Below are 24,420 nucleotides of genomic sequence, written 5' to 3'. Positions count from 1 at the left end.
GCTATGTTATCTCGACCAACATCGGCTGATGTACCGGTATGTCCACCGCTACTGCATCTTTAGAGGACCAGTGTTTGAAATGTTTGCAAAATAAGTGTAGTGTGTGCATTGTTGGTCCATTTCATAATGTAAATGCCCCAAAGCAGCACCGCAAATATTAGAGTGATAATTTGTGAATATACTAATTAATATACGTAAACGCATTGTTAAAGCGTGACCCATCGTTCTTTTGAACCGGAGAACCTAAGAAAATAAAGGCATTGAAATGAGTGTAAGTTACGATGACGACTGCAACCCAGGTACAAACACTGCGATCAACAACATCAATGAAACCAGTTCCAAGCCGCGCTCCAAACGACTCAGACAGTCACGCATTAAACAATTCATGCTTAACGGCGGTGAAAGTTTACAGCTGTTGTCGCCCTTACGCTAAGCGTGAACACGTCGAGTGACGCTATTACTAATCCTAATTCTCTCCTTGCCCACCTGTGTGCCTCTGTGTTTGTGTGTGTGTGTATCAACCCCTAAAGGCGGCTATGCTTGCACGTGTCTCCTTCTACCCGACGCTCCTCTACAATGTGCTTATGGAAAAGGCCACCTCAAGGAATTGGTACGATCGCATCGATGACAATGTCATATTGGGGGCGCTTCCCTTTCGGAGTCAGGCGAATGACGTAAGTAATGCAACACAAAGCCATAAACACACCCATTACGATATATTAACACTCCATACCCATTAAAGTTTCCAAAAGTAAAGCTTATTATATTAACAGAAAATGCTTTGAAGAGGCCTGAAAGTTGTAAATTGAATATTTATATTTATAAATATTAAGTCCAGCCTGTTTGGTACAATTTGCGTGATTTATTCTTAATCAACATTCGATTCAATGTATATCTGTCAGGCTCTCTCTTCCATATATGAGAAACTTCGAGTGTGAAATTTCTAAAATTGAAGCTGGGTGCAGGGTATCACCAAGTCATGCAGTCTCAGCTAAAACCCTTTTATTTGCTTCACTTACGTGAAACGATATTAAAACAAATTTATTTTTCAGCAGTTAATAGAAAAGGAAAACATGAAAGCTGTTGTGTCAATGAACGAGGATTACGAGCTCACCGCCTTTTCGAACGACTTACCCAAATGGAAGGCTCTTGGCGTAGACTTCCTGCAACTGGCTACTACAGACATTTTCGAGTCGCCCAACCAAGAAAAGCTCTTCCGTGGCGTAGAGTTCATAAATCGCTTTTTGCCACTGTCCAAACGCATAGCTGGATTGAACTCAACGCAATATCCGGAGAATAACGGTTCAGTTTATGTCCACTGCAAGGCGGGACGAACCCGGAGCGCCACCTTAGTGGGTTGCTACTTAATGCTGGTACTCTATGGAATTTCACCCATTACATAAATTCTTTTGTCTAATTGTATAAATTATTTTTAGAAAAACGGTTGGACCCCAGATCAGGCCGTAGATCACATGCGTCAGTGTCGTCCGCATATTTTACTGCACACAAAACAATGGGACGCGCTTAGAATATTCTATGCAAATAACGTGGAGCCCAAGTCATGACGCAACCTCTATGATTGCAACAGTTAAATGTTCATTATACATCATCAAAGAAAGGAAGGAAGTTTCTATTTTTGTTGCCGTTACCAAAACATGAGTGCCGACTCGTTTGAAATAAAGTTATGAATACATATATATTTTTTTTAAATACTTGTTCATGTGCTTTTTACAATTTATTTTTATTTACTGCTAATGACTAACAAGCAATCGTCTAGATCATATCGTTCGTTTACTAAAAGACAATTAATAACTGGATTTTATATGATTCCGTACTCGTTTTCCCTTGTTAGCATTTAAGCGGATTCCTTGCCCTTGATTGACCAGAAGCGCTTGATGCCATTGGCTAGACCCACATCGTTTTTAATGTAGTAAAAGAGGCCGCCAAGGGAAGCAACGGATATTATGATCAGAGCAATGTGAGCAACCTTTGGCAGAATGTTGCCAACAACTGCTGGACGCAGATAGTCGACAACCATAGCTTCAACGCCCCTGCAAGATTATAAGAGATTAGATGAACTATGTTGAGTGTTTGCCTCCAAATGTTCATCTTACCAATGGGTGTGAATGACAACCGACACAGCTAGAAGTGCATCCATTATCTGCGAGGGTGCAATGAAGGCTGCAGGAATGACGGCCAGGAGACCGGCAGACACAATACGCTCAATAGTCCACAAGCCTGTGTGGTTACTGGAAGCTGAAGCCATTCTAGGAGCACTCACTGAAATCTCGCGCTTTGCAATGGGCTGAAAAGTGGGATTATCCGATTAAATATAATGTGCTATTAAGGCACACACATGGGTGTATGTGTATTTAGTTACACATACCACTAATGATTTGGTCAGTGCCAAAGGCTTTGCCAAAGCTTGACGTTGCGTGTTGGCCACAATGGTGGAGTAGGCCTTCAGTGGCGTAAGACGCACGGACTTAACAAGATTTGCGGCTATCGGTGCGGTTATATAATAAAAACGATTGTGAGCTAATGCTCATATATATTTGCAGTTTAATAATATACACACCATTGCAGCGAGCTGCGCCACGCAATACAATAGATGACAGCATGTTTAGTGAATTGTATTATCAGAAATTTCGTTCAAAATATAAAAACACTTGTTATTCCTCAGAACATCCGACTAGCTTATTTTCTCAAATTTCACAGCACTGAAATCATCGATGACTACTATAAATCGAGGTGAGGAGAACTATCGATTGAGTTGTTATCGGTGCCGCCCAAAAAAAGACCTCAAAATAGCTGGGAAATATTTTTTATTTTAAAGATTTTGCTGAAGAATTTAATTGATTCTATGCTAATATAGATTCTCAAGATATTTGTAGAGCTATGTTGGCATGTTATAGATTGGCCACAACTATATTATCGTATTAAAAGTTACATTTACTTTAAAATTGTTTAGCTGCTTTATTCGTTTGTACAATACATTTGAGATTCGCTTGTGTACGGAATGTTAAATCTTGAAACTGAGATTTGTATAATTGCATAATGAAGAGTTGTAAATTCTCTTGTTAATTTGTACTTATAAACTATAGATATGTATGTTGCAAATTTAGTGTATTGAAATTTCGTTACTTCGTTGCATTCTGAAAGGCACATAATTACATATTTCTAAAAAGATACTTTACGGCTCGGATAATATGGACGGAACTGTAAAACTTATCTTATCCCTTATTAAGCGACTAAATACCTGGCTAGCAAGCAAACAGCGACAATGCTACAGGCTATTTGCGTACTAATGACGGAAGCCATGCGATCTGCGCCGGCTTTGTAGAAGTCCCAGTCAAAGACAATATTCGAGGCATCTGATGGTCGCCAAGGGTTGAGGCCGTCGTCGAAATACATTGGACAATCGTCGCGTTCACGTTCGTACTCAACGGCATCGATGGCGACTGCGGCACCCTCCGAATGATTCCACGAGGTAACGTCTTGGTTGAGTTTGCAGAATGCGCCCACCGCCTGGGACATGAGGACGCGATTGAGGTCGGCACGCTGATAGACCCAACAGCGGTATTTGGACAGCGGATCCAAATCATCGTAGGTGATTAGATAGGATTTGAGATTCTCCTTCCAGAAACCAATGCATTTCATTCGATAATCGGGATCACTGTAAATGTCAACAGGTCGACCCAAATGATCCACAGACAGGCAATAGTTCTCATCGACAGCCAACTCCTTTTGGTCCGTATCGCAAACAGATAAATCGGATATGTTTTGCTTGCAGTGAATATCGGGACGTGGACTCAGTGTAACACCACCCAGGATTCTGAAAGTAATGCCAAATTAAGTTTCAATCTTTGTATGTAAAATAGTAAGCTCCCCTTTGCATACCTCGTTCTAAATGGGTGTTCTCCTCGTTGTGTGAAATTGAACTTGCCAGCTACTGGACAACGTACAGGAACCGGATTTCTCGATAAAAACAAATCGTATTTCCATGCTTCGGAATTGGGAAACTGTACCCACGAACACACTGTACTGAAATCATCCTTGATCACAGCTAGGCCCTTACGGTAGCGTATGATATTGTGATGCCTAGGCATAAAGTCAAAGCAGACGTAATCCTTTTGGCAACCATCGACTGTGAGACGCGCCATCATGACACGATCACCGCGACGCTCGCGGCACACATAAATCGTTTTGCGGTAACGAGCCTTGTCGGGATAATATGTCTCATTGATGTGCGTCTCACTGATGGACACATCGGCATCTATGTTCGCCGTGTTCACCCACTCGCCGGAGAAGTTCTGAGGTAGCGTACAGCCGGGTTCCACAAATTCAGCTTTGACCGGTGTTAGCTTGAGACGTTCGGGTGAATTTTCAGGTGTTTTCAATGTATTACACTCGGCAGTGATGGAAACGCCCACATAGAGATCGTCATCACGATTCTTGAGGAAGCAACGATATTTCTCATCCTTACGCGACTCCTTTGTATTGGCAACGGCAAAATAATGATTCTTGCCCACAAACCAATCGCCCAAGCAACTAAACTCCACTGTTCCACTAAATGTGCCCTCCATGCCCTCACATTTCTGATAAGTAATGTTGAACTTTTGATTCTGTATCAGAAACTGTGTGCCCGCCGTTTGACATGATTGAATGCGAGCATCTGGCTTGTTGCACACGCCCGTGAAGCGGAATCGATTCTATGGGAGACGAAATGAGTTGAATACAATTGATTAATTGCTCAAGTTAATTATGCCACTTGCCTGATACGTAAAATGCCAAACACCCTCGAGAGATGAGCGGCAGTTGATAGGCACAAAATTCTCGTTGAACAATGTGATTAGCTGCTGATCATCCTTAATGCCCTTGCACACGTTTGCCACTGTGGGCTCCTGGCCAGTTGGCAGACCCACACAAGGTCCTTCGAACTTCTCAAAGATGTTCAACGTGCGTATTATCGTACGCACGCAATGATAACAATTCACCGATCGTTCCTTAAACACAAATGAATACTCATCGCCATGGTGTCGCTCATAATTGATGCAGTATCCACGCCTCGACATCGAGGTCGCATCTATTACCGTCTGGGTGGGCAGGCCAGTCTCCCATGAGAACCATGAGCCCTGCAATATTTTGGGTATAATGCAATTCTGCTGATCCAAGTCATTAAATTGTCCAAGCGCTGTAAACAACAATTTTGTATTATCTGAATTCTCAGTGAATCACATTAAGCCTCGCTTTGAGGCTTGGGTGTGGCTGGGGCTCTGAGAGTCGCTCTACTTACCGACGCTTGAGGCGCCCAACAGGCAGATTAATCTTAAATATATGTTCATTTTATAATTGCAATACATGTACACTACTATGAAAACATAATATCAACACTGCATAAATATTAAACAATTTATATTTAAGACACAACGCAAACGCTAAAAACACGCAACAAACAAATTTACCAACTAATAAGTATGCGTTTTTCAGCACTTAACTCGCTACCCTGAGTTTTACAGCACTACCCGTACATTTTCAGCTAATTCCAATCGATTTTTATTTGTAATATCGGTTCAAATTCAAATAACACTTTGCAAAGAATACAAAGAATTTCGTCAGCTACAGACATGCTGCAGATATTTTCTCTGATTGATAATTACATATTGCTTAACGACTTTATGCTGTAATAAAAATGTCTGGCTGATTACAGAAATCACATCTTAGCAACAGCTCCAACTCAAGCTTGTGCTTGTGAGAGTCAACACATTTTGCTCTAAAATTAACGCCGTCTGGTTCCTTTAATAATATAAACCGTCAGCTCCAAGAGCTATCTGCGCTAAACCAATTGTGGCACTCTACGATTTGAGTGTTCCGACAATAATGCCTAAGTCTAACACAATCGTGTTTGAAATGCACTTTAAACTGTGAAGTCATTTATTCGAATAGCAATTAAGATATTAGAAGATTTGCATTAGCAAATGATTCATGTTCACATCAGATGGAGTCCCTACGTTTCTTTTTTATTGGGATTATTGGAATCCGCTACTGAGTGCACTTTGGAACTTATTTAACGTGCTACAAATGGCATGTTGCTGATAAGTGTAGTCTAGGTAGGGCTTATCAATGGGCGGTAAAGGTCAATCTGTGCATGACGAGCCCCGATGCGATTACAGTGTCTATGAAGCGCACACTGCAAATTTGGCTCAGTCTCAATTCAACGTCCGCTTAAAAGGGACGTGTGCTCGAACAGTGAAAAAAATCTATCAATTAAATTAAACATATCAAAACTTAAGAATTTTTTAATACTCGAATTAATATTTTCACACCGCTTTAAAATGGGTTAGTACTACGAGTTAAGGCCCAACGAAGTGATGGTCTAATATATATTTAAATTTCATAAAGCAACTGCAACAATGAGCTGGGGACTGCACATGGAAGCCATCGATCGGATCACATCCATTCCACTGGTGGAATCGAGTGTTAAACGTGTCGAAAATATCTACGATAAAGTTAAGAACAACAATCGCCTCTTCAGCTGGTATTTTGAGACAGCGGAGGCAACCATTACCGCTGCATACGAAACAGTTCAGCCGGCAGTCAAGCTCTTCGAGATGCCCATCAAGCGTCTGGACAATGTGATGTGCAAGAGTCTTGATATATTGGAGCAGCGCATACCGCTCGTATATCTGCCACCCGAAATGGTAAGTGTAGCCAGGGCCCAAAATGCGCCAATATGGCTTGAATTTTGCTTACGTAGGCCATCATTTTGTGCTTAAAGATGTATTGGAATACCAAGGAATACATGTCGGATCACCTGGTGCGACCTGTGCTCAAGCGTGCCGATTCTGTTAAACAAATCGGGAACGCAGTGCTCGAAAGTTCTCTGACAACTTATGCAGCGGACCGCATCGATGGCGCCTTCACAGCCGGCGACAAATTCGTGGACAAATATCTGGTGCCCATTCCCACAGATCAGGATCAGACAGACGGTGAGTGGGTATACATATATGTATATTTTAATTATTTTGAGTTGTTGAATACCTCCCATAATATATATTACATAATAATGGTGCATTAGGAAGTTTGATACAATTTATTCATTATAATTTGTTTTAAATTTTAAGAATTACTTTTATTCTAATATCACAAACATTTTGTGGGAATTTCTATTCACGATTTTTCAGTGATCAGTGATCCTTTGTAGATTCATTGTACATTCTACAATCGCATGTACGCATTTTGTGAGATGCACGTCTCATGATTTATTTTTAAACTCCGTCGTCAGCCTCTATCCGTATTAAAAGAAGAAGAAAAATAAAAACAGAGACGCGGCGACCCGCTAAGGTTATCAAGCTATTTTTGAATATTTTTGCTTTTACTTATGTCGCTTGCCTAATAAGCGGCAAGTCGTGAGATAAGACTCGACTGCACTGAGAAATTCAACGTTGTTACACAAAAAATACAGATCGAGATTGATTCACATATAATAAAAGTAAAAGCCCAATGTCATCAAATTCATATACAATTTAATTTCACCGCTCTGCAGCACCGCAAGACGATGATAACGAGCCAGCAGGCACGGCACCGGACGAGAAGGGCGCCATCAAGGCAATCCATCATGGTCAACGCTTCTCCCGCAAACTGAAGCGGAGACTGACACAAAGAACTCTCGCGGAGGCTCGAGCACTCAAAAAACAGAGCAGAGAAGCGATACATGTGCTATTCTATGTTGCCGAGCTGGTAAGTAGAAATCAACTAATTGAAATTGAATGAAGGTCGTTGAATTTGCATTTGCAAACAGATTGCAACAGACCCAAAGCAGGCCATGCTAAAGGCCAAGGAACTGTGGGGCTATCTCAGTGCTGACGAGCCGGAAAATCAAGCTCGACCCGTAACCCTGGAACAGTTAATCGTCCTGCTGACACGCGAATCAGCCAGACGAGTCGTTCACTTGGTTAACTACAGCGCCAACGTTGCGGCTAATTTACCGAAGTGAGTGAGCTTAAAAAATGTTTAGGGAACATATAAGCTTATATAGCTTAACATATAATTGGCTTAATAGAAACTTGGCACACACCACCACCGAGGTCGTTCATCATATTGTTTATATAAACAATCGCATAATAACCATTACACGTTTGGATAAAGTTAAGAATATATCCAAGGAGGAAGCTGAATCTCTCTTCAAACGCATGCTTGCCTTCTACGGCGATCTGCAGCTGCTCACCAATGGTTATCTGGTAAATACAAGCATGCAAGATATAAAATAGCCTTCGCATTTTTCAATGAGATCTACTTGCAGGAGCGCGTTGCAAGCTTTCTGTCCGGACGCATCGAAGCTGAGAAGGTGACGGGAGCGGGTAGCGAGAGCAATGCCGCCAGCCGAGGCTCAAGGAGACGACAGGAGGCAAACAATTTCTCGCCCGCTCATAACAATATAAATGGGGTCTATTGAGAAATCGAGTTTTTTATTGCTGTCGTATTTTTGTTTATAATTATAGAATTTTGCTTTTGCTTTCATATTCGTACTAACTGAACAGTTTTATTTGCATTTAAATTGGATCGAACTTAATATTAAATTCATTTAAATAAATGCTCCTTATAGTATTTCAATTCTGCAATACTCTCCTTAATGTCGCTCAAGCTGCGATGAGCGAGCATTTTGCGTGGAGTGGCTTTTGACACGTCCGGATACCATCTGGTAGCCAGCTCTTTAGTGGTAGACACGTCTATGATCCGATATAATAAATATTTATCGACCGCGGGATAAAATTTATTTATAAACAAACGATCCATATATATAGAATTTCCAGCTAACGGACATTGTCCCTGTGGTATGTTCTCCTTAAGGTACGACAAGACAATGTTCTCCACCAGCTCTGGAGTTACATTCGACTCTTTGCATCTATCCACCAGTCCAGATTCGTAATGATGCTTCATGCACCATTCGTTCATGTTGTCGTACACATGTTGCGGATGTCGTATAGCAAAGGAAGGACCCTCTGATTTAATATTGAGATGCTTATCGGTTATAATACAGGAGAGTTCCAGTATCTGGTCTGTATTTATGTCCAGTCCAGTCATTTCCAAATCCATCCAAACAATATCCAATTTGTTATCGTCTAAAGCTGTGCACGTGCTCATTCTGTTTTTCAGTTGAGTACTGCCCAACTTTGCTGCTCGCCTAATTTGTGTTCGAATTACAGAATTGTACAAAAATCCAATCCGATTTAACTTAAAAATCATTGAACAAAACTAAAATCTCAAATCAGATGAAACAAATGAAACAAATTCAATGAAGGGACTTTATCTATTAACAACGTTTTTCCAGTGTTCCATTTCAGGGAAATTTTAACAGCAACAGCTGTTCAGTGAGGAATTGTTCTGTTTAATACCGAGTGATATGGTCGTAATTCTTTGGCCTCGAAAGCAGTTAACGCAGATAAATCTAACTGATATAATATTTGTGGCTTTCGTTTTTTTCTTTTTAATCCGTGAGTTAATAAAAATCAATAAGTTTGTAGACCAACCAGAAATATTTACATTAATTTTTTTTGCAGCATTGTGCAACACTGAGTGTGCGTTATTAAGCAATACTGGCTGTACCTTGTGCATTTTCATCAAATAAAACTCGGAAAATATAATAATAACAAAAGAAACTCAACGTAACTGAAACAAAAAGCACAAAATGTCCTCCACGACGTCTCGAGATCAGCCCAGCACATCAAAAGAATCGTTCGAGGACTTCTACACTGAAGTAAGTTTAGTGATGGTGACAGCCAACGCTGAAGGCTGCGGGTAGGCGAGGCTCTCCCAAAGACAGCCCAAAAAAAAATTAATAAAGAAATAGAATTTAATTGTAATACACATATAATAAACGATTTTGTGACTATTTTCGCAGGTGAAAGAAATTGAAAAACGCGATTCAGTACTAACTCCTACTCAACAAATTGATCGTTTACTTCGTCCAGGTTCCACATACTTCAATCTTAATCCTTTCGAGGTGCTGCAAATTGAACCAGATGTCGAGGTGGCTGACATAAAAAAACGGTATCGCACCCTATCCATACTAGTACATCCCGACAAGAATCATGATAATCAGGAGCGCGCCCAAATGGCATTCGACATCGTTGCACGTTCCTGGAAAATATTGGAGAACGACCTAACACGCAAAAAGTGTTTGGAGGTGTACGAGGAAGCCAAGGGACGCACAGATCATATGGTAAACACACACCGATTACCCTTAAGTCCAATTGTTTTTTGGTAGCATACTAAATAAGGGTGTTTTCAGATTGCCGAGAAACGTAAAAAGCTCAAAAAGGAGGGCAGATCATTTGAGCCCATACCAGAAGATGATCCTGTGAAATATAAACATGCCATTTATGTAATGGTCATGAAACTGTTTGCCGACATGGAGCGGCGGCGACAAAAACTCGATCAGCGCGACCAGGAGGAGCGCAAGCGAAAACGTGAAACTGAAATCGAGGAAGAGGAGCGCGTCAAAGCGGACCGCGAATGGCAGCAAAACTTTGAGGAATCTCGCCAGAGTCGTGTTAACAGCTGGCACGACTTTCAATCCGGCGCCGGCAAATCGAAGAAGACCAAGAAACAGAAGCACATGACTGGCATGATGGTGCCGCCAAAGTTTAAGCCGGAATCCCGATGAAATCGGCTAATGCCCATGTGGCGTTTGCGTTGTTCTACTTCACACATAAATATTTTTACATTTTTATAAGTATCCCCTGGAATTGTAATTGACACGATGTATAATTTGTAGTTTAAGCCAAAAACCAAACTAGCTTTTTTCTTTCATTTCATTACATTTAGCTCGGCGCTTCATATTTCCGTGTACAAACTGGCTGTAAAGACGATATCACGCTTTATGGCCGCGGAGGCCTCTTCCATTTTGGACTGCAAGCCCGGATTGCCAATGCGTATGGCCGCAGTTTTGACATCGCGTAGTGTTTCATCCAACTGTTGTATGCAGCGCACTATGATGCCTTCCTGCACCTCGGTCAGCTTCATGATCTCGGCAAAGGGCTGCAAATTAACCATAAAAAAAAAAACAATATAATTCGAATTTGAAGAAAGAATTTAGCTGACACTTGCCTTGTTCTTGGCCCACTCATAGACGACTTCGAGCAGTCCAAAGTTAAGGTTACTCTCAGCCTGAATTGATGCTTGGCAGCGTTGCTCCTCGGCCAAGATGGTATCATTGATTTGCTCGAAGGCGGCAACACACTTCTTCAGCGGCTCTGGGATGAAGGGCTCGCCCTGAATTTTGGCCTGGAACACCAGACCGGATAACAGCGCAGCTATTTCCGCCGGCTCCAGATCGTTGAACATATTGCAGAGTATCAGCTCGGTGATCAGCAGCTCGTTCTGGCCCATCTCACAGGCCACCTTCCCCTTGAGCGTCACCTCGTTCAGCTCATCGATGTAGTTCAAAGCGCGCAACACTTGCAGCTTGTTGCAGTAATCCGGATATAGTGTTAAATTCTTTGCAGAGTTCTTGAATTTCAGCTCCTCGATATGAATCTCGAGCACACGTCGCTCATAGACCTTGGCAAACTCCTGCTCAAAGCCGGCAATATTGGTGTGCGGCAGGACATCATCCAGCTGTCGTTTCAGATGATCCACATAGTGCAGCATGGCCACTTCACTATCTGCTTTAACATTGATCTCCTTGGACATGTTGATATACTTAATGCTATCCGGATTGGCATTGTACGCCTCATTTAGTTGATGCAACTCCGTGACGGCCTTTACGACGGTTGCACCGGGCGGGCTATCCTTGAAGCGCTCCAACTGTCGCTGCTCCCAGTTGCGTATGATGACATCGGCATCCAGCTTAATTGTCGACTTGGTAATGTTGATTATATCGATTGCTTTGATATCGAGCACCGTGTGTCCGCCAATGCCTTCCGGCTGGAAGAACTTATTCTGTGGCGTCAAAGAGAGTATTTTGTAATAGAACTCGCCACGATCCACAATGTCGCTATCGCTGCTCTTGAACTGATGGTCCAGCACCAGCACCTTGTAGATGGTGTCCTTGCCCAGCACGGACTTCACATTGAGCAAAATGGCCAGCTTGTTGTAGTGCTTGCCTTGCGTGATAACAATGATGCGACCAACTTTCAATTCCTTTTGGATTTTCGCCTGAGTTACGATGAATTTCTGTAAGGATGTGTGTGGAGGAGAAGAAGAAGTATTCTTTATGGCATTGATAATTATATTATAATTCAGTTATTCACTTACCATAATACGATGCTTTTCCTTCCAGTACTCCACGGACTTGTCGCAGAAGTAGATCAGCGGCTCCAGATGCTTACCCAGTGTGGGAAGCATTGCGAACTTATCCTCGGCCAGTTGGAGCTGCTTCTGTTGCGTGGGCAGCTGTAGTTTCAGATTGAATTCCTTGAAGCTGAACTTCATAATGTCCTCCACCTTAATGCTCTCGATGCGCAGGCAGATCAAGATAACGGCGTAACGTAGAATGAATTGCGATTGCAGCTTCTCGGGCAGGCCAAGGATCATGGGACGCAGTTCCATCGATGGCGGCACGCTCGCCTTGCACATGAGTATAACCGTGCCGTTCTCATCATGGCCACGCCTTCCTGCTCGCCCCGCCATCTGTATGTACTCGCCCGGCTTCAGAATGCGCATTTCGATGCCATCGAACTTCTTGTACGAATCAAAGATGACGGTGCGGGCGGGCATGTTGACGCCCATGGCGAAGGTTTCGGTGGCAAAGAGCAGTTTAACGAGTCCGTTCTGGAAAAGCATCTCGACAATCTCCTTGAGTATGGGCAAAATGCCGCTGTGATGCACCCCGATGCCACGCTCTAGTGCGTCCTTCAACGTCATCACTTGGGGAATAGTGCGATCCGGCGGCTTCAATTTCGCCAGACACTGCAGAAAGAACTTCTGCACGGCGCCCTTCTCCTTCTCCGTATTGAGATCGACGGACTGCAAGGCAGCCACATTGGCATCGCAACGATTGCGGGATAGGGTGAAGGCCACCACGGGCATCTTGTTGTTGCGCTTGAGAAAATCGATCATGCCAATCCAAGTGCTCTGATCCTGCTTGCCGCTGACATAGTTCTTGGGTCCGCCCCCCTTCGATTTGCCCTGCATCTCCTTTTTGCGCTCCACGGCTTTCTCGTAGTTGCCCTGCAGATATTTACCCTGGGCATCAACCAGCAGAAATATGTCATCTCGACTCTTGCCCCCCGCGCCAGTGTAGAGGTAATGCATCAGTGGCACCGGACGCTTCAGTGTGCTGATCACATACACCTTGCGCTTCTTGGTGCTGCCCACCCAATCGGCCAGCTCCATGGTGTTCGGTACGGTGGCGCTCAACATGATAATGTTGACATGATCGGGCAGTAGTATGATGACCTCCTCCCAGACATGACCGCGCTCCGGATTGTTAATATAGTGCACCTCATCGAAGATGACGTACTCCAGATCACGGGTTATATCGCTGCCACAGAAAAGCATGGAGCGCAGAATTTCGGTGGTCATGATTAGGCACGAGGCTGTCGGTTCGATCTGCAGATCGCCCGTGAGTAAGCCCACATCCTTGAACGTTTTGCGAAAGTCGCGATACTTTTGATTGGACAGTGCCTTGATCGGCGACGTGTAAATGGTGCGGGTCAGATCCCGCTTTGACAGCGCAATGGCATACTCCGCCACCACAGTCTTGCCCGCCGACGTGTGGGCCGCGACGAAGACATATTGGCGCTGCTCCAGCTTGAGTATGGCCTGCTTCTGGAACTCGTCGAGCTCGAAGGGAAACTCCATGGCTGGGCTGGGTATCTGCTCCTTGAAGTTGGTAATCGGCTGGCTAATGTCCACCATCTCTGCCCAGTCGCTGCTAAAGGTTTTCGCCGTCGTCGATATGTTCAGCACTGGTTTCAGATCCGCATTCATAATCTCATCGTCCACATCTTGGAATTCGGCCGAAAACTGCAGATCCCGTTGTGTAGCTTTTGTTGAATCGTTTTGGCTGTCGCTGCGCGTAATCTGCAGCCACTGCTGCACATCGAGATCTTCCTGCAAATTCTCGAGCAGATCTACATTGCTGGTGGCGGGAACACTCTCCTCCTCGGGCTTCGTTTTGGCCAGCGAGAAGTCGTGACCGCTGGCAAAGCCAGGCGGCACTGTTAGCAGCTTGTCACCCAATTGAAAGTTGTCCACCTCTAGCTGGGCTAGCTCTGTGGGCTGATCCATGGCAAAGCCTCCCGGCCAGAAGGGATAGTTCATGTGGGAGCCGCGCGTTATCTCTTCCAGCAGACCCGGTTCTCGCTGCATGGACATGGAGTTGTTAGCATTGGCGCCCACCTCCTCCACTGCGACTTCAACAAACTCTGCAATTTCCCCTGTAACCCAATCCCTACGTGGAATCAGCTTGGTGCTGCCGGAACATTTGGGAATGTGCAACAGGCGCATCTCATTGAATTTGCGCGGCAACACATCGGGCAGTGGATCATGAATGGATATATCTGGGTTTAATATGTAATCGCGCAGCTTCTGATGATTCTCCTCGTCGATAATATTGATATTCATTGTGCATCGGCCTCAAATCTATTTGTTTTTAATATTTTCACAAACCGATAAATGAGACAAAATACATTTGGCATGTTTTCAGTGAGACCATGCTATGAAAGAAAATACTTAATATCAAAATATAACTTCTATTTGTTTGGGTAATTTAATGCTGAAAAATGTACTCAGACGGTTATAACAATAATAATGATAACATTAAAAATCTGTACAAGTATCCACGAATCAAATTACCAATAAACAAATACTTTGTGTACCAAAAACCAGTTTTATGTTTATACTGGGTGGGAAATATGGTCAGTCTACATCTTTATCTCTGCTTGTTGCTGTGTAGGTTAGCATGTGCACGCACCAGTGCCACACAATAGGTTGCTACATTGGTTAAATATCCCCCCCAAGCCAAATAAAATGGAGTATACTTTTGGGGATGTGTAAATTATATTGCTGCAGTGCCCAAATTGCGCTTAATGAACAGCACTAGCGCGGCATATTTTTAGGGGTACATTAAAAGCCGACTACATAGTCAAATTTGCTGTGCAGTGCAAATATTCAGGGGGGAAGGTGATAAAAAGTCTCCAGTTCGGCAATCGCAAGAACCTACTCTATTCAAGAACCCAAACACTTACCAATATTTCAGTCGCAGGGCGATCAAAAATGAGTCAAAATCGCAAAATCTTTTTTGATCGTTTAATGATTTCAAGTTTGTTATATTCACAATTATGTTTAATTCAATCGAATTCGTAAAGCAACAACGTAAATGGCAACAAATTGAACATGGCAGGGATCCGTAGCCAAACAGCCCCAGGAGAATTGTAGATTAACAATTGATTACGCATAAGCTTTATAATACATACAGTTGCGCTTTACATATGAACAATTACTTCTGGCGGAACACTTCAACCTTTAATGGATGACATTTGTCGTCTGGAACCTCAGCGCCGACTGGTACGGAGACATCGCCTTGGGGACAACAACTGAGAGCAACCAGTAGATTCATTTCAGCGATAAACTCGATAAAGTCGCCCTTTTGTGCGGGGCTTGGCTTGCAGAAATATTGTTGTGTGTCTCTGGTGAAGCCGGTGCACATGAATATATTCCACACATCGTGCACATCCTGCTCGCACATGCCGCGCTCCTCCACCACAGCTTTGACGAGGGAGCTGTGACAGCTGCCCACTCGCTGCTTACCCGTGATAAGCTTGTACGTGTAATCATCACAGCGTGTGCCGATTACATCATGCAATGCTCCGCCATCCTCATCGATGCCATATTTGGCCAGGGTGTCGAACACGAACGTGGCCATGGGACGCAGATGGGGCAGGCAACTCCAAAGTCTATCGTACACCTTCAGATGGGAGGCATGCAACTGACGCGTTTTGCCCGAATAGAAACGCTCCTGCCGATTCTCCAAATTCCAGAAATTCATGTCGCCCACCTGGGAGCCCTCGTGCACTGTAATGCGGCACAGATCGCCCGCTTGCATCGTCCAGGTGCGGGCCTCACGCTTCGGCACCACCAACGTCTCCAGCAGCTCGCCAGTCACAGCCAAGAAGCGTTTATTCTGTGAAAGAAAAACAAAAATAATTGCTATCAGCATTTAAATCGTTTAGAATATAAGGCACTTACATCGTAGTCAACCTTGGAGATAACCGCCGCCTCCGGCTGGTCGTAGCAAATAATTGGCTTATGCTTGGCGAAATCACGGGGCTTGTCACCCTTACCGCACCAGGAACTTGGCTTGGCGTCTGTCATTTTCAGCTGAGCAACTCAAAACTAGCTTGCAATTTCAACTTGAATAGTCTGTATTACACACAGGTAACAACAAATTGGGCTTAACTGATATGCGCGAGATCCTCGTGCTCTTGTCGAAAGGCAGCCGTCGACTGATCCAACAACTAAAGTTCTTGCTAGTCACTGGCAACTCTCGATCCAATTTTAATTGAAGCTTTTAAGAGCTTAATTCAACCATTTATCGATGAATAGCAAAAGCTTAAAGTTAAAGATTTGTGAGTTTTTTGTTGTCTTTTAAGTTATAAAATAAACATCAATTTTATTGTTTATCAAAGAATACGTAATATTTAATATTTGAAACACTTGATAGATAGATAGACAATATATAGATAATGAACTAATGCTTATTTCCTATAATTAATAAACCTAAATTAAATTGGCAGCTAAACTACACATCGCTAATCGCTCATCGCTCACCGCTCATCGTTGACTTTTGCTTAGTTTCCTATGGATTGATCATGTTAATTTAATTTTGTATAATCATGCGTGGTGCTGGCTCTGATTTGGATTCCGATTCCTGTGACTGATGATTCAGCATATTCTGCATAAATTCTTCGAGCAGGTTGCTATGCTCTTTGGTAATAAACTCCTGTGGCATGGGCAGCCGGTCTAAGGCCATTTCTATGACATAACAGGAATCGAACTCCTCCCACACAATGCGTATGCCATGCACCAGACAGGTCAGGCACTTGGATATCTCAGTCTGGCACAGACGATGCTTGGATGTGGGGCACGGCAGAAGGCTGATGCGTGAGCAGATCTCACTGAGCTGTGGCTTGAGGTTCTCCCAGCGCGCCAGCATTTCCGAATTGCTTGTGACGTTATGTATCTGCCCGAACTTGGCACTGATGTCGATGAAGTCGAGAAATATCTGACCCTGATTTGTCCAATTTGGCACCTTAACACCACCATCGTCCGTGCACTCAAACTGACTGAGTAAACTGTTCAAATACTCCAGGTTGTCTGCATTAAAATATATCAATTTATATATATCAATAGTCATAACTATATCAATAAGATTAATGTACTCACTATTTATGATGGCATCTGGTGCGATATACTGGAAGATTATCTCGTGTGCTTGCACCCAATGCTTCGCCTTCAGCAGATACTTGGCCTGAGCGTGACGGCGTCCCATGGAGCCGGCCTTAACCGCCTTGGCGTAGTCCACCCATGACTCGGGCACGCCCAGCTGTTCGATGATGAATTCCTCCTCCGCAGTCAGAGTCTCAGCAGAAACGCTGACATGTTGCTGGAGTGTGTGCTGCACGGCGCGTTCCCGCTGATTGCGATCCTTAATGTGCAGCTGCACAAATATTGCCCACTGCCAGAGGTCTTCGTTCTCCAGCTGGCTGGCAAAGTCCACGTGCAGTTGCGCCTCGGCCAACGGAGTGCAATGATGATAGCCAAGCGCCTCCAACGTTTGCAGTAGCATCCAGCTGTGAATTACATTTGGTATAAAATTTAGTTTATATTAAGGCAGATGGCAGATTTCAATTTCTGACCTTAGGCGAAAATCCATTGGATCTGAGGTGTGTGTGATTGGATTCAAGGTTTGCTCCAAGGAATGGCCACGCTTTGAGTAGAGCTGGAGGAGATGGTAGCGCAGATCATAGATGGACTGCTGGCTCTTGTACGGCTGCTTGGCTTTGTAGTTGGGCTTGGGTGGATCCGCATAGCTTTCCTCGGCCTGGAAAGACTTGTCGTACTCCAACAGTGCATCAGTTATGCTCGAGGTGGGTGCTGTCAAGTACCACAGCTGGAGGGCCAATACGGTCAGCCAGCTGCAGTCCTCTAGTAGATTGATGGCACCATGGGACGACTGCATCTGTGGAACTCCCGCGGCAAGCATGAACATTTTGATGCGCTCCAGGCTAATGTATTTGTCCGATTTGCTCTGCTGCCACGCAAATAGTTGCTCCTCCATGAGCATGCGCACCACGGCGCCAGAGCTGAGCTGAGCTAGGATCAGTGCCAAATTGGCATCGTCGTATTTAAAGGCCAATTCGCAAGCTTCGGTCACACGGTGGCAGGACAACAAGTCCAGCATATGAGCCAGATAGCTATTGTTGGCGACCTTCTTTGAGAGCAAATCCTTGCTGACGAGCGCATTTTCCAGCCACTCTGACAGCAGATTGCGCCGACACATGACCACAAAATGGGAGCTGGAGTCCTGCCCGACCAGCTCCTCGTGCTCGCCCCACAGCGAAATCATCAGCGACCACACGGAGACTCCATAAGCATCCATGCTGCTTGCTTTGCTCAGCCTAATGGCAGCGGCAAGATGCTTGGCAATCAGCTGGGTCCCATTGTTCGACTGCAGCCAGGGACAGTTGCTGCCCTCCACTTGGCGGATGCTGCAGTCCTGCAGCTGCACCTCCAGATGCGGTAAAATAGTATCGCCAAAATGCTCATATTTATCGACTGTATTGAATTGGAGTCGCTGCATCAAATTGGGCGAGTAATCATTGGCGACGCGTGCCTCAAAGGCGATCGCTGCGGGCGTGGCTTTGCCGGCTGTTGACATAAACACAGAGCATTAGAAGCAATCCTCTGATGAATCGAATTGTGGTATTTTGTGTACTTACACTCCCGCAAACTGCACAGATTGTTGAAGGTGTTGGGCACCATCAGTGTGTTCTGTGGCCCAAAGCTGAGCTTGAAACTACGCCCCTTGTAGAAGCCCAGATCCGCTATCCAGCCGTTGTAGAGGCCATGGGCAATGGAACGGGACAGTGGCACAACAGAGGCGAATACTTTTTCGGGTGCCACACGTGGTTTTATCACAACGTTGAAGGCCTTTAGGGCACCCAATAGCTGCGTTGGCTGAGCATTCTTTTCGGCCGGATTAACACTCTCAGCTGCCACCGATGATGTCTACAAGTGCAAATAGAAATGAGTAACAGGCACAGGTAACAAAACTGATTATGGTGCTCAAAGTATCACCTCGGATTGCAGTTCGCGGATTATGCTGTTCACGGAGTTCGACGAGGATACGGCCAACAGTGGCGACTGACGTCCATATTCACTGGAGTTCTCCGAGGCGACAGCATCCTTCCACATCTGCGTATCCTGCCCGAATAAGTTATGTGTGCGCAGCTTTTGCTGCTGCTGTTGCCGTCTTCCACGCAGCGGAAACGAATCTGTCGCAAAAACAAAAACGGGAGGATAAAGCAACTAAATTGAGTTTTGGCCAAAATAAGAACTTGAGTTAAGCTTTGGTGTAAAATGAAGTTGCTATTGCCAAAGATTTCACTGGATCAAATGGATCAGTGGAGCAATACATTTAAAAGAAGTTGAGCTTTATCTAAAACTGAACAGGCATATATCATTAAATTGCTGCAAGCAGTAATCTAAATTATTATTTGTGATGACCTTATTTCTGGCTTAATACTTTTTAAATATTCATACAAGTTTGGCAAAACTTTTGAAACACAAATTTTATGCAGAAAAAAGTATAACAAGCGTAATAAAAACAATATATATAATATAATACAAAAAAGAAAAGAACATGAATCTTGTGGGAAATTGACATCTTCACTTTTAGTTTGTGGATTGTTTGCTATCTGATAATTCCGTTAGGGATATCAGTTATTTAGAAGGTACACACCCAGCTCATCGTCACTGCCATTGTCCTCCACAAACAGGGATGATTTCATCAGCTGCATCTTATGCGGCTCACTGCCCATAAATTCGTGGGACAGCGCAGCCGGGGGACTGGCGGCCACGGGACGTGGTGCATCAAACATGGAGAAATCGGTGCCGCCGCCGGCTTGAAAGAATTCTGTGTTGGAAAAAACATATCAAGTTCAATTGTGATCTTTAACGGCATCGGCATTCTAGTCACTCACGTGTCTTGTCCATCATGAGGAACTCAGCGGAGGTGTCCATGGGTCGAAAGCCGCCGGCAACGCAGACAACATCCAATGACTTTGGATCCATGGTCCGACCGGCCTCCTCGGAGATCTTTTGCGCTTTGCGCAGCGATGTCAAAGTCATTTTATCGGTGGAAGTGGTGGCCTCCATGGCACCCATTTTGGCCTTCTTGGGATCGGTGGGTATCTCGTCGTCTTCCTCATCGCTATCGGCCAGTCCGTATTTGGAGAAGTGCTTGACGCGAAACACCCAGCTGCCCGTCTCCGGCCGGAACTCAATGAAACGTGTCGCATTCTTATCGCAAACGCGACGCAATTTCGCCTCCCAGTCCATTTCGAGCAGACGCTGTGGATCCTTAATCGCCTCATGCTTCGTCTTGTCCACGGGCCACACCTGATCCAGCGTGACCTGAGCCTCTCGATTCAAGCCGCTGCCAATGGGCGGCTTATTATCATCGTCCGGATAAATGATGACCTCCTTGTTGCGAAAATGTACTAAGAAAAAAAAAGGAGAACTTTAATAAAGGAGTTCCAAACAGAGAAATCCTTTTCGCTTACCTATTTCATCCAGATTGAGACCGGCTACGTCCAGTTCCTTGCCAAAGTAAACGTTGCCGTAGCCTTCGCGACCAACTGTGAAATCGGGGACCACACAGGAGCCATCCTCGGCCAGATAGGACTTGAGATCGTCCAGTTGCGGTATGGTGTAGTAGCCAACGCGGCGCAGCACAATGCCCGTCGGATGTGGCTCTGTGTCAGCATCCGGATTGGGATCCGCATCTGCGGCCGGTTCAATGGCCAGACGCTGCTGCTGCTGCTCCGAGTCGTTGGAGCGTATCGAGAGACTGCTCTCGTTGCCGTGCTCCGAAATGAATGTGTCGCGACGCGCAATGCTGCTGGCCTGATCCTCGAACGGATTCTCCGGTATGGTGGACACTGAGAGGCGTGCGGCCGGCGCCGCATTCTTATACGTTTCCAGTGGCTTGCGTGGCACCAGATCCGTCACGGTGCTATTTAGGGGCGACTGATCCATGCCCGATTGCAGATTGTGCTGACGCACCTTGGCCAAGTTGTTGGGATGCAACCAGGATTCGCGACGACTGCTATCCGCATCAGCTCGATTGGCCACCGGGGAGCTGTTGGTGACACTGATTGGCACCGGTTCGTTTGGTGTGATGCCGTTGTATGACTTGGTCGGAGGACGCACTGCTGCAGGAGCAGGACTGCCGCTGCCGCTATTGCCTTGATGTTGGATGCTACTCGGCTCGCTCGTGGTGGTTGTCTTCGGTCTGGGTTTGATGACCAGCCGCTTAGCATTCGGCTTGAGACTGAAGCCCTCGACACTGGCATCAAACTCCTCGAGACCATCGAACATGGACTTGGTGTTGCGGGCGCTGACCAGCGCCTTCACCCGAATGCCGGCCGGACCCTCCTTCTCGGTGATCTTGTAATGATGACTGTTCATATCGATCATTGCCTGCTGTGCCACGGGATTTGTGGCACGCGTGGCGTCCACCTCTTCGTTGCGCTTCAGATCCCTGAAGATTGGCGTATCGCCATATGGCGATGTCACCTTCGATAGGATCTGCTGATGGATGGGTACCACAACAACGCCCTGGGCGGGAGATGCACCCAATCCGAGGCCAGAGAGAGCCGTATTGCCGCCGCCGAGGCTGCCAAAACTGCCACCCAAAGTGCTGCCAAATCCACCATTTGCGCCACCGGCCCCAAAAAGACCGCCACCCGTTGGTGCAGCACCAGTGCCGGTACCGAGAGTGGTGTTGCCACCCCCAAATAGACCGCCCGGCTTGGCGGCACTGCTGAAGATGGAGTTGCCCGTGTTGCTGGCATTGAAGTTGAGCGGTGCCGATGAAGTGGTGCCAAAGCCACCAAACGCCGATGTTGGCGGCTTATTCAAGTTGGTGTTGAACAGACCACCGCCGGCGCCCGGAGCATTGCTGTTGCTCAGCGTAAAGTTGCCGAAGGCTGTGTTTGCCGTGGAGCTGGCCCCAAAAGCGGGCGCCGCAAAGCTCGTCGCCGGCTTTGAGCCAAAGAGACCGCCACCAGCGGTGCTCGTTGCCGTCGAACCGAAACCACCAAAGCCCGGCTGCGCAGTGGACGCAGCGGTGCCCAGTCCAAAGGCTGGCTTATTAGGATCCGTTGGATTTGTGGCGCCAAACAGCGGCGTCTGCTGAGCAGTAGGCCCAGCCGTGCTGCCAAAGCCACCAAAAGTGGTTGTTGTCTGGCCAAAGGCAGGCGCAGCATTTGTTGCCGTCGCCTGACCAAACATATTGCTACCCGTTTGGCCAAATCCGACAGGCTTGGCGCCAAATGGATTGGCTGCATCGGTTGTGGTGGTGCCAAAGGCGCTCGTTGGAGCCGCACCGAAAGGCTTCTGCATAAAGTTATTCTGTTGGGCGGGTGCACCGAAAGCGCTGCCTGGTGCCTGCTGGCCAAAGGCCGAGCTGCCAAATAAGCTCTTGTTCTCCTGGCCCGTCTGGCCGAAGAGTCCGGCGCTGTGCTGCTGCTGTTGCTGTGACGGCGATCCAAAGAGTCCGCCACCCGCCGTGGCCTGTGTGCCGGCAGTGGGACTACCAAAACCAAAGGCACCCGGCGCACTGCCCGCCTGTGGACCCTTGCGGCCACTCATGTAATCCTCCAGGCGCAATTCCTCCAGTGATTTCAGCTCGTATTCCTTCATCGCAGTGATGCAATGCTGCTTGGTGTTCACATTGTTTGTTTGGCCGCCCTTCATCAGTGTGTCCGTGCCAATGGTGGGCTGATATTTGACCAGCGAGGTGCCCGCATTGACGCCACCAGCCGCACCCACAGTTACCGCCTGGGGTTGGCCAAATGCCGAGGCGGCACCGCTGCCAAATACATTTGTTGTTGTCGGCGCCGTTTGGCCAAAGCTACCAAAGCCCGAGGCACTTGAAGCCACTGTCTGCTGTTGACCAAAGAGTGGCTGCGCCGCCGGCGTCTGTCCAAAACTGGTCATGCCCAGAGTTGTGGGCTTGGCGGCTCCAAAGGCGCTCGTTGCGGTCTGACCAAAGAGCGACGTGTTTGGCGCCGCCTGCGTCGATCCAAATATACTTGAAGTCTGCTGCGGTGCCTGCGAAAATGCTAAAACAAAAAACAAAAGCATTAAAAACAGCTGAGAAAAGCGGAATCGTCGGCAAGCCGAAGTTTAAAATACCGTTTAAATACATACGTCGCATGACTAGAAATTTCTCAAATAATTATCAAGTATTTTTCTTGTTTGTTACTTGCAAAATGCAATTATTTTCATTCAGTTTGAAAATAGAATTCGAGCAATGCTTTATTTAAAATTAAACAATCTTAAAATCAAAATGTCAAAACTCAAATCTCACTTGACATATTTATCACTCTCACTTGATCGATTTCAGATAATAATCGAGATTATGTCTATTTATTTACAAGATGATGAAATTAAGCTGCAAGCAAAATCTAACTGCAGTTAACAAGTTAATCAGACAGACAAACAAAGAAACTCTGAAATGCATTTCACAATTTACGTTAATGTCTGCAAAATGAATATCGACATTTTCGCAATTCGTTTCTAACCTCCAAATGATGTGGGCGCCGCTGTTGTGCTGCCAAAAGCGCTTGTTGTTGTTGCACTGCCAAAGAGTCCGCCAGTGGTTTGATTCGGTGCTGCCGCACTTCCAAACATCGAGGGCTGGGCTGGCTGGGCGCCAAAGGCGGGCGTCCCTCCAAACGCTGGCGTCGCTGGCTTCCCAAAGGCCGACTGGCCGAAGGGTGTTGCTGCGGCGGTGTTGCTGAAGGCGCCAAAGCCTGTAGCGCCGGCTCCCGCTCCGAATGAGGGTTTAGCGCCGCCGAACATTTCGATTCTTCTTGCTGATGATGATGATCCGTCTCCGACTGTTTAAACTATATTCGCTAATCGTCAAATTTCTGCTCGCGAATTGAGCAAATGTGTGCAACTCGAGTGCGTATTTTCTGCTGTGTGCCTATGTATTTGTATATTGTTTCTGTGGGCGCCGGCGTCGAATGGTTGCCCGTTCAACACAACAATTTGCTGTTATCGAGTTTTGTTTAGTTTATTGCTGGATGTTTGGAAGCGCAAACACAGAAATGGCGCGCCGAATATTTTTCACGATGACTGGCGGAAAACCGTGCGACCGTTCTGTGCTGCCATGGAAAT

At 45.7% G+C, this 24,420-nt stretch overlaps 9 protein-coding genes across 10 annotated transcripts; 3 read left to right on the top strand and 6 right to left on the bottom strand.

Moving 5' to 3' along the window:
* The first annotated feature begins 154 nt into the window (after positions 1-154).
* LOC6567236 (phosphatidylglycerophosphatase and protein-tyrosine phosphatase 1) lies at positions 155-1,712 on the top strand. Of its 2 annotated transcripts, none has more exons than XM_032739967.2 (4): positions 155-271; positions 531-674; positions 1,053-1,373; positions 1,437-1,712. In XM_032739967.2, exons 1-4 carry the CDS (start codon positions 266-268, stop codon positions 1,563-1,565), a joined length of 600 nt encoding a protein of 199 aa, XP_032595858.1. In that variant the 5' UTR covers positions 155-265; the 3' UTR covers positions 1,566-1,712. The 2 variants fall into 2 exon arrangements, with proteins under 2 accessions (XP_032595858.1, XP_001994248.2); XM_001994212.3 differs by having other exon boundaries at positions 157-271; positions 1,056-1,373.
* A 10-nt stretch (positions 1,713-1,722) lies between these two features.
* Positions 1,723-2,770, bottom strand: LOC6567237 (succinate dehydrogenase [ubiquinone] cytochrome b small subunit, mitochondrial). Its single transcript, XM_001994213.3, has 4 exons — positions 2,579-2,770; positions 2,387-2,502; positions 2,115-2,305; positions 1,723-2,051 (listed from the first exon to the last, which is right to left on the bottom strand). Exons 1-4 carry the CDS (start codon positions 2,619-2,621, stop codon positions 1,856-1,858), a joined length of 546 nt encoding a protein of 181 aa, XP_001994249.1. The 5' UTR covers positions 2,622-2,770; the 3' UTR covers positions 1,723-1,855.
* A 181-nt stretch (positions 2,771-2,951) lies between these two features.
* Positions 2,952-5,490, bottom strand: LOC6567238. The gene is made up of 4 exons (XM_001994214.2): positions 5,297-5,490; positions 4,776-5,194; positions 3,901-4,712; positions 2,952-3,835 (listed from the first exon to the last, which is right to left on the bottom strand). The coding sequence occupies exons 1-4, from the start codon at positions 5,361-5,363 to the stop codon at positions 3,244-3,246; spliced, it is 1,890 nt and encodes a 629-aa protein (XP_001994250.2). The 5' UTR covers positions 5,364-5,490; the 3' UTR covers positions 2,952-3,243.
* Positions 5,491-6,210: 720 nt separating this feature from the next.
* On the top strand, positions 6,211-8,514 carry LOC6567239 (lipid storage droplets surface-binding protein 1). The gene is made up of 7 exons (XM_001994215.2): positions 6,211-6,339; positions 6,403-6,701; positions 6,779-6,989; positions 7,547-7,740; positions 7,802-7,992; positions 8,063-8,240; positions 8,303-8,514. Exons 1-7 carry the CDS (start codon positions 6,336-6,338, stop codon positions 8,453-8,455), a joined length of 1,230 nt encoding a protein of 409 aa, XP_001994251.1. The 5' UTR covers positions 6,211-6,335; the 3' UTR covers positions 8,456-8,514.
* On the bottom strand, positions 8,510-9,276 carry LOC6567591 (probable oligoribonuclease). The gene has a single exon (XM_001994216.3). It carries the CDS (start codon positions 9,244-9,246, stop codon positions 8,581-8,583), a length of 666 nt encoding a protein of 221 aa, XP_001994252.2. The 5' UTR covers positions 9,247-9,276; the 3' UTR covers positions 8,510-8,580.
* Positions 9,277-9,573: 297 nt separating this feature from the next.
* LOC6567592 (dnaJ homolog subfamily C member 8) lies at positions 9,574-11,097 on the top strand. The gene is made up of 3 exons (XM_001994217.3): positions 9,574-9,757; positions 9,902-10,222; positions 10,292-11,097. The coding sequence occupies exons 1-3, from the start codon at positions 9,689-9,691 to the stop codon at positions 10,664-10,666; spliced, it is 765 nt and encodes a 254-aa protein (XP_001994253.1). The 5' UTR covers positions 9,574-9,688; the 3' UTR covers positions 10,667-11,097.
* On the bottom strand, positions 10,771-14,595 carry LOC6567593 (helicase SKI2W). The gene is made up of 3 exons (XM_001994218.3): positions 12,259-14,595; positions 11,110-12,177; positions 10,771-11,040 (listed from the first exon to the last, which is right to left on the bottom strand). Exons 1-3 carry the CDS (start codon positions 14,569-14,571, stop codon positions 10,837-10,839), a joined length of 3,585 nt encoding a protein of 1,194 aa, XP_001994254.1. The 5' UTR covers positions 14,572-14,595; the 3' UTR covers positions 10,771-10,836.
* A 646-nt stretch (positions 14,596-15,241) lies between these two features.
* Positions 15,242-16,465, bottom strand: LOC6567594 (uncharacterized protein C11D3.03c). Its single transcript, XM_001994219.3, has 2 exons — positions 16,195-16,465; positions 15,242-16,129 (listed from the first exon to the last, which is right to left on the bottom strand). The coding sequence occupies exons 1-2, from the start codon at positions 16,318-16,320 to the stop codon at positions 15,446-15,448; spliced, it is 810 nt and encodes a 269-aa protein (XP_001994255.1). The 5' UTR covers positions 16,321-16,465; the 3' UTR covers positions 15,242-15,445.
* A 167-nt stretch (positions 16,466-16,632) lies between these two features.
* On the bottom strand, positions 16,633-24,400 carry LOC6567595 (nuclear pore complex protein Nup98-Nup96). The gene is made up of 9 exons (XM_001994220.3): positions 23,820-24,400; positions 20,793-23,357; positions 20,211-20,729; positions 19,970-20,143; positions 19,306-19,502; positions 18,948-19,236; positions 17,865-18,876; positions 17,392-17,798; positions 16,633-17,322 (listed from the first exon to the last, which is right to left on the bottom strand). Exons 1-9 carry the CDS (start codon positions 24,097-24,099, stop codon positions 16,826-16,828), a joined length of 5,940 nt encoding a protein of 1,979 aa, XP_001994256.1. The 5' UTR covers positions 24,100-24,400; the 3' UTR covers positions 16,633-16,825.
* Between the last annotated feature and the right edge of the window lie 20 nt (positions 24,401-24,420).

Source organism: Drosophila grimshawi, unplaced genomic scaffold (genome assembly GCF_018153295.1).
Source record: "Drosophila grimshawi isolate 15287-2541.00 unplaced genomic scaffold, ASM1815329v1 contig_311, whole genome shotgun sequence".
Taxonomy (NCBI): Eukaryota; Metazoa; Arthropoda; class Insecta; order Diptera; family Drosophilidae; genus Drosophila; species Drosophila grimshawi.
Note: the sequence above shows the minus strand (reverse complement) of the source record. Positions and strands in the feature narration are given on the sequence as shown.